Source organism: Acanthopagrus latus, chromosome 13 (assembly GCF_904848185.1).
Source record: "Acanthopagrus latus isolate v.2019 chromosome 13, fAcaLat1.1, whole genome shotgun sequence".
NCBI lineage: Eukaryota > Metazoa > Chordata > Actinopteri > Spariformes > Sparidae > Acanthopagrus > Acanthopagrus latus.
The window spans coordinates 9599527-9608137 of record NC_051051.1 but is presented as its reverse complement, the minus strand read 5'-3'; the positions used below and the strand labels follow the sequence as shown (position 1 = coordinate 9608137).

At 41.7% G+C, this 8611-nt stretch overlaps 2 protein-coding genes across 2 annotated transcripts; both read right to left on the bottom strand.

Moving 5' to 3' along the window:
- Nucleotides 1-24: 24 nt before the first annotated feature.
- snrnp35 (small nuclear ribonucleoprotein 35 (U11/U12)) lies at nucleotides 25-2675 on the bottom strand. The gene has a single exon (XM_037120238.1). It carries the CDS (start codon nucleotides 1776-1778, stop codon nucleotides 1062-1064), a length of 717 nt encoding a protein of 238 aa, XP_036976133.1. The 5' UTR covers nucleotides 1779-2675; the 3' UTR covers nucleotides 25-1061.
- A 110-nt stretch (nucleotides 2676-2785) lies between these two features.
- Nucleotides 2786-6663, bottom strand: bud13 (BUD13 homolog). Its single transcript, XM_037120237.1, has 10 exons — nucleotides 6458-6663; nucleotides 6202-6289; nucleotides 5651-5735; nucleotides 5158-5562; nucleotides 4431-4726; nucleotides 4208-4316; nucleotides 3894-4032; nucleotides 3601-3782; nucleotides 3432-3513; nucleotides 2786-3199 (listed from the first exon to the last, which is right to left on the bottom strand). Exons 1-10 carry the CDS (start codon nucleotides 6625-6627, stop codon nucleotides 3106-3108), a joined length of 1650 nt encoding a protein of 549 aa, XP_036976132.1. The 5' UTR covers nucleotides 6628-6663; the 3' UTR covers nucleotides 2786-3105.
- Between the last annotated feature and the right edge of the window lie 1948 nt (nucleotides 6664-8611).

The window sequence follows — 8611 nt, the reverse complement described above, 5'->3', positions numbered from 1 at the left end:
TTCTAAAAGATTCATACTTGTCCGTATGATTTTGTGCATTTTGCACCATTTTTATTGTAAACACAGCATTAAAATATCAAGAATCCAACTCTATTGACTTCCAACAACAACAAAAACATAATAAAAGGTGTTGGTGACTAATGCAGCTTTTGGTGAACTTTACATTTAGTTGAAGATGTATTTTGTATCCATGACAATTACAGGGCAAACTTGAGGGTGAGAGAGACGCATATGACATTGAAAAAAATGTCTCTGCCACCAGCAAAATGCAACCCAAAAACAACGATAAAGGAAAACCGTTCTAACTTCTGCGCAAGAAAGGAGGTAAATGACACCATTGTGTTATAGTTGTTTTTAGTTTATTTGGTTTTCTTCCCTCATTTATAGAGTGAATGTTGCACAAAGCGTCATCATTTTTATGACTCCAAAAATGTTAGCATTTAAAAATAATAACACTACATACACATCTCAAATTTCAGAACAGTTGAATTGTCTCACTTAGGATGAAATACATCATGTTACTGGTGGAATCGGACATGTGCTTTACATGTTGCTGTATAATAACAATATTAAAAGGCATTTTGTTCAGTTATCTGCAGGTGGTGCTTTTAAAGCTTGGGTTGCTTCTTGTGATGGACGACATCAATAATGTAAAAACTGTCCATCATCGTAATGTCCAATTAATATGTTCTTAATGTGATGAATTATTACACTGCTTTACAAAAGCATGTGTATGTCAGATCCCCCTGAGAAATACAGAAATGCTCTAGAGTGCCAGTCTAAAGTGGCTGCTCCAGGATGACATCACGTCAGAGTCTGATGGGACAGCGACCAGAAAACTTGTCATTTCACACTCAGGACGATATCGAGACGTCATGAGATTGTAATCAGTTCATTGAAATGCTCATCGTTTCCAGAGCCCAGTCCAGTCCCCTTCACTGCCCAACTCCTCCTACTTGATGCAAACAGCTGGACTGCGTGTCTAAACACCTTTCACAGACTTCCTCTGAACCGGTGAGCTCAGTTCTTTGGATTCACCACCAGGTCTGTGATCGCGGGCTTCACCTCCTGTCCCGGTGTCTGCTCCTGTCTCCGTGCCTGCGGTCATCCCTCTCTCTGCCTCTGTCCCGGTCGTCTCTCCTCCCTCTGCTGCCCCACTCGGGCTCTCTGTGTCGGTCCCGGTCCTCCCTGTCTCTACCACCTTGTCTCTCCCACTCCCTCCCTCCGCCTCCCCCACCACCTCCTCCTCCCCGTTCTTGCACCGGACCGACTCCGAGGTTAATGGGCTTCCGGAAGGGCCTGTCCCTGCCACCGAACCGCAGCTGTCCGGACTCTTTCTTCCCTCCCTGCCCTCCGCCGAGCCGCCGGGGGACCCACCCTTTGAGGGTCCTCTCCTGTTCAAAATCCACGAACACCTCCTGTTGGTCCACCACCAGCTTGTTGGCGTCCCGGCGGGCCCGGACGACAGACCGCTCCTCCTTGTACTCAATGAAGGCGTATCTTTTGGAGAAGCCCGTGACGATGTCCCGGACCAGCCTCAGCCGCTGGATGTCTCCGTACTTGGAGAAGACTTGGTGGAGTTTTTCCTCTGTTGTCTGGGGGTTCAGACGGGACACAAACAGGGTCAGCAGTGGGTCCCCCACAACACCTTTGTTGGGCTTATAGCGGGCACCCATAGCCCTCCATACCGCCCGGTCATGGGGCTCCACGTCCGTGCCGTCGATGCTGCCAGCTTTCAGCGGGTCGTACACCTTCGCTATCGGACTCCAGTCAACCATTTTTACCAAAAACGAGGCCACGGAGGTCTCCTTCAGTATCCGAGTTTCAGCGACAGTTTCTGTGTCGTGTTTTTCGCAACACAAATCCCATCAATTATATTAAAAGCTTCAGCTCCTTCGATTTAACGTTACTCCAACTTAATGCACTCACTCATAGAGGAGCGTGCATCAACAAAAACATTCCGTAGCGAAACGAGTACTACTTTGTCTATTTAAAGGTTCCTACTTACACTGGACGGAAACTAGTGGCCTCAGGGTATTTTTTTTCTATGTATGTAAATAAAGACAGCTACAGTTATTGATAATATGTTAATGTACGCAGACTTTTAAGAAAATTCCTTAAAAGAATGGAACTGACTTGATATTTTATGCCTGAACAAACTTAATAAACAAACGCTACTCATTTTCATGACTGAAGAAACAACAGTCAAAACAAACTGACCCTAAAAGACAGCATGCTTGCTGTTAAATTTGTTGTTACTCGATGTTGGCTTACCCAAGACACTTAAATGGCCATCGTCAATGTCATTAACTACACCTGTGCATTTCATACAATGGAATGTAAAAATGTCCTTGGTGAGAAAAATGTACATAGAAAAGCAGCATTTTCTGTCTTGTTCATGATGACAGTGGGAGCCCGATAGCTTTCTACTGGGAGCAAATGGCCATTCAAACTTCACAAGAAGGCAATAAAAATGAAATTTCAAAAGAATTTCATGTGAAGACACAGCTGAAGCTAATGACATTAATGACAGGTGTTCTCCTATTTAGGTGTGCCAGCAAGCCACACCTGTCATCTGGCATGCACCTCTTGGCTTTGGAGCACCTAAATGTCAACCAACTTTTTTTTTTTAAAAAAGATCCTACCTTCTGTACATCACAGAGGTAAAATCAGTGTAGTTCTTTCAAGTAAAACAATAACATAATTAAATGGCCCTGAAAACACTGTGAGAGTCACATTATTCATGTGAGATCCACAGCTGTGTGTAAACACTTGAGACACAACATTTTACAAAAACATTATTTAATAAAACAGTGAAAAACACATCTTCTTTTTCTACATTCTCTACATTGATTCACTTATTACAAAATAATAAAGATGCTGTCACTTCACTGCTATGTACAGTTGTGTTTGTAGATCATCAGTTTGTAATAATACAATGTCCCTTGTACAGTATCAAACTGCTTTGAAAGATGAACAAAGTGCATCTTTATATAACTATCTTTATACTCAAAATGCTGGTACTGTTGAGTAGATGTTTCTAATCTGGTTTCAACAGCATGGATTAGATATCCTGTCTCCTGGTCCATCAGAGTACAGCTGCCACTACATGTCCTCCACACTCCATTTATATGCTGCCTCCTGGACGGCTTTTTTATCAGCCATCCGCATGTAGCGTTTCTTTTCAAAACCATTTGACCTGAGAGACAAGGACACAAATCAAATTCCATTATTAATTCAGCATTCATACATTTAACTTGATCATTGAGTTGGTAAAGCTCCCCATCAGGTAAAAAAAAGGCTGTAACTGAGATTGCGATGATTGTGCGGATAGATGTATGTGAAGTAAGAGAATAACTAAAGATGTGTTACATTTGATAAAGAAGGATGTAAAGTCCGATTCATTGTCATTACATTACACTAGACTGTACCTGTCAACTCCATCCCAGCGATAGCCTGGTAGAAGATTGAAACGGTTTGGCGGTGGGGCTGGGCCTTTATATCGAGGTTTCTCTGCAAACAAAAGTAAGACTGTTTGCAATGTATTCTATGAGTAGTGAACAAACATTTACACAGGTACAAATATGTATCTCTTAAAACCTTTTGTCTTTGGATTGCGTTCCTTTTTCCGTCTGAGCATCGCTGCCATCGGATCTCCCTCCCTTTCCTGCTCTCTCAACATACGGTCCAGATCCTCGTCATCGCAGCGACGTGCCAGCGGCTTTTGGGCCTCATGCACGGCATCCTCAAGCTTCTGCTGTTGCATCTGGCCTTGAGCCAACCTATAAACATGAGCTGACTTTAATCAATGACAGTCATCACATCAAATATTCTACTTCTTTATGTAATCATAATCTCACTTTCTCATGTGTGAAAACTGTATGCAGACCTACCCTCTCCCCCACTGAGCATATTTCTCATCCTTTGCTGCTTTTTCTCCAGCTTTCCTCTTCTGTTCATCTCTCTCCGACTCCAAGTCCCTCCTTTTACCACTCTTGTCTCGGAACACCGTCTGGGCATTGCGGGATTCATCTTCAATTAAGAGAAAATAGGTTAAAAATGTCACCTAAGTGAGGACAGTGAGGATCAAAGAAATATCTGTAAGCAGTTGGAGTATGCACTAGTCATGTAGATGATATGAGATAGAAAATCCTGTGAGTTCTTCCAGTGAAAGATGAGTATCTTAAAAGAGAAAAGATGAGCCAACCTTCTAATGGCTGGTTGTTTCTGTCTCTGCGACGGTTCTCCTCCTGCTCCTTCCTTAAAACATCTAAAGGAACCAGACCTGCTTTCCCACCAGAAAGCATCCTTGGACCCTGAGAGGAAAAAATAAAAAACTGCATGTGTCTCACTGATTTCACACAGCACATATATAGCAGTTTACGCAAATACAATCTCATATTACTGCATAAAACTTTGAATTTGCTCACCTGTGATTGGCCAGGCCTACGAGGTGGTGAGAGATCTTCATCTGAGACCTTTCCACCATGCTGCCGCCTCCTGGGTGGTGACTGGTCAGAGTCAGAGCCTCGTCTTGTTTTTGAGCGCATCCGTGGAGGTGACTGGTCGGAATCTGAGGCGCCTCCCTTTAGCAGCTTTTTTCGAGGGGGTGACTGGTCAGAATCTGAATCATGCCTGCCCTGAGCCTTCTTTGCTAGAGGTGATCGATGACGATCAGGATTTTTATTTGATGATGAGCCGGGCTTTCTTCTGGCAGGAGATGAATCTAACAAAACATAATTGTTAAGTGACTTGTTGATCTAACTTAACACTTCAACAAAGTACTCATGTGCAAAAAGTCATTAGACCAGCTGGACTGAGAGGGGATGAAAGTGAAAAACCTAGGGAAGATATAAGGCTGCTCAGTATATGGATATATATTGATTTATCATTTATGACATTTCAGAGTAAAACTATTCGATTTCAAGAAAAATTAAGATAATGTTTTAGAGTGGCCCTTCATCATCAAGGGATCAAATGTGCTGGACACTAGCTAGACCACTTAATGTGTTTCAAAAATAAAACAAATAATTTGCATAAGCAGTGTTTCCGTACACTGGAGATCTTTTGGTTGCTGTGGCGTTTCTTGTTTCATTAATATAGCTTTGCCCTATGCAGAAAGAAATTCAGCCTAGATAATTACTTATGATCACTCACCTTTACTTTGTGCCTTCCCTGATTTCCCTGAATGTTGCCTTGGATGGGACAAGTCTGGGGAGTCATGGCGGCCTCTTCTGGGAGGGGATATGTCTGGAGAATCATGGCGACCTCGTCTTTTGGGGGACATGTCAGGAGAGTCGTGGCGACCTTTCTTTGGGGGGGATATGTCTGGAGAATCATGGCGACCTTTCTTTGGGGGGGATATGTCTGGAGAATCATGGCGACCTCTTCTGGGAGGGGATACATCTGGAGAGTCATGTCGGGTTTTTCTAACAGGGGAATCATGTCTCCCTCGCTCTGATGACAACTCTGGTGAGTCATGGCGATTCCTGTTTGATGCCCCCGGCTCTAGAGGTTGATCTTCACTTACCTCCCCCTCTTCTGCTACTTCTGTTTCATCAGCTATTTGGAATAGGAGACTAGACATAAATACACTTGTTTCATCACACAGAAAAAGCTTCTTTTTACTTTGCCCACAAAAATCAATTACCTCCAATCACTTTCCATCTATTACTGGTTCTGAAGGCTTCGAGCTGTTTCACATCATCTGGTCTCTCATCAATAAACTCTGCAATCTTAGTAAAGAAACACAAGAGATTATGGTTCATGAAATGACTGAACAGTATGACAATACATTTGACAACAGATTTTCTGTGACATTTCTAGCATGACCTCCACATGCATTAGAGCATTACAGTATTGCAGTCTTTCAATGAGCAGCACTGCCTTTTTTTTTTTTTTTTGGATTAACGTGATGACGACCATACTTGCTGGAGGATTAACAATACCACAAATAAATTGATAAACTGACAAATACTGAGATTTGCACGTGTGGCATATGTTTGATATCATGACAGTTCTCTACATTTAAAACAATATTAGACAACCAAATCACTGCTTTATTCGGGGTTTCATTTCAAAACATATATTCATCCAATGAATGGTGTTTTAAAGTGCGCTGAAAGTGAAAAAGTCAGCGGGCTAATCGCTTCAGGTAAATGAATGGACACACGTTAGCTTAGCTAGCTAGCAAATCCTTACCACTGGAGCTTCCTCTTCGTCCTCATCATTCTCCTCCTCCTCTATGACCATCTGTTTCCAGTCTATGTCGTCGTCTACTATTTTAAGCCTTGAACAGGAGAAGTAAATTTTAGTTTTTTTAAGCTACATAAACTTTCCATTAAAAACCAACAAGTTTGACGTCGATAAACAGCAATAGCTACCTCAGCTAGCTCAACGGCTAACACGCACACACAACATGATCGACAGCTGAATTAAAACGCTCCCAGAGACTCACCCTTTCTCGGGAACTTTGCGCCTTTTCTTTTTAAGCTTCCCCTTGGACTTCTTGACATCTCCGTCCGCGGATAAATAACGTTTAAGATACTCAGCTTTAGATAGCTCTGGTTTCTTGCTGCAATCAGTGGTAGCGGCCATCGTGTTGTTGTCGGAAACTACGGAAAGCATCGAGGGTCAAGAGCGCCCGTAGGCGAAACCACAGATGCGTGCGGGAAACTCTGCTGACAGTCTCACGTCACCCGAAAGCATTTAAGGTTGTGAGAATATCTGCGACATGTGTGTGATTTATCATTAGTATTATGTATTTTATTGACATAATTTATTATAATACATTTCATGAGTATTTCATAATTTTATTTTGATCATTATTGGTATTGCTTGTGTTACCTTTTATTGTTAAGATTCCTATTTTACTACTGTGCTAGTATGAATTAGTTTCTGAACCCATTTTATTTATACCCTGTGTTTTTTTTCAATCACTTATAAAGCACTTTCAACTGCATTTAGATTCGTTTGAAAGGTGCTTTATAATGTTTGATTGATTGATTGATTGAATGAATAATTAGCATATATATACATTACACAGTATATTCCCAAACGTCTTATTTATATTAAATGCTGACCACTTGGGATACCATGAGGTCCAACACAAAACTAATTAGATTACAGGCCGGTCTGTTCGTGGGGTTCTGATATCATGTCTTGGTGGACTGTCTGGTTCTTCTGACTTTTGATGCCAAAGTCATAATTCAAAGTTAATTTGAGGTCAAATTGAAAGCCTATGAAAAAAAGTATTCACTTCTTTTTGGAAGCTCAAAAGGAAAAAAAAGTCTCTTTAACTTCAAAGTAAAACACAAATATATGCAAAGTGATCTGAATTGAATACAAATATAAAATGCAATATACTTGATTGCATAAGTACTCGAATCAGCAGCTAGTGGATGGACATTTGGGAACAGTTTCAGCCTGCGGTCTGTTTGTCGGGCTCTCACTCAGTTTTAGTGCTGTGTCACGGTCATGATTGATGTAACGATACGCCAAAGGACATTCAGTGATCTGGAAATGCATCCTCGCCCTGACTGGCACTTTCTAGTCACATTTTCACAGAGTTTCTTGGTGCGTTTTTGTATCTTCGTGCTGGAGGTTTTGCCACATACTGACACACTGGTGCAGTGTAATTATAACTACATTATACTACGTTAAATTCAGATCACGTTGTACAGATATGTTTTAACATGGACTTTACTGGGTCCTATTCTGTTGATCTGTGTCAGAAAAGGTCAAATAAATCTACTCTGTTTCAATGTCCTAAAACAACAACATTCATACGTGTTGTATGCATAGTGTGTAGACTTTTTACATGCACAGTAGACCACCCAACATGGAAACTTCCAATACAAGTTTTGTCATTCTAATGATATAAGCATTTGCTGTCATCACTTTTCACCAACACGATAGGGCTTGTGTGAATGACACAGCTACAAAAATGGCCTCCCCTTGTATTTTTCACCCTTCCTATCCCACAACTAGGAGCAGTAAATTCACACACGAAATCTGTATCCGGCTTTCAGGAGCATCCCTTTATTGAAAACAAACACCTTCCAGAGTAATATTTACAAGGCAAAGTTACTCAGTCTAGTTACGCAGCTGCGTGTGCCTCTGCAGAAAAAAAGCACATCTATAAACCTTTCATCAGGGTCTTATTTCAGTCATCTTGATTCTGTGGTGTTAAACTTATGAAAATATTTCCATGCACAAAGGAAGGAGAGACATTTGCAAGCGACTGACAACATCTTACCAACATGTGGGTGTTACTGTGGGGATGCTTGTGGATGCGGACAGATGCGTGGGTGTGGTTAGATGTGTGTGTGTGTGTGTGTGTGTGTGTATGTGTGTGTGTGTGACAGAACAAGCCTGCATGTTTGTTTATTGTTTGCTTTTTTTTGTTGCTTTTTTTGCTTTTAGCGCTGAGTTTGATAGAAGACGAAGAGCAGAAGGCAAGCGATCCATGAACAGGAGGTCTTCAGAAACACGCTCACTGCTGAACACTCGACAAGTTGATCTGCAGAGGAAGAAAAAGTGGGATGAAAAGAGCGGAACAAAAACCTCTTCGCTCGGTCTCCCACTCGCTTATTCTCATGCTCACTCCCTC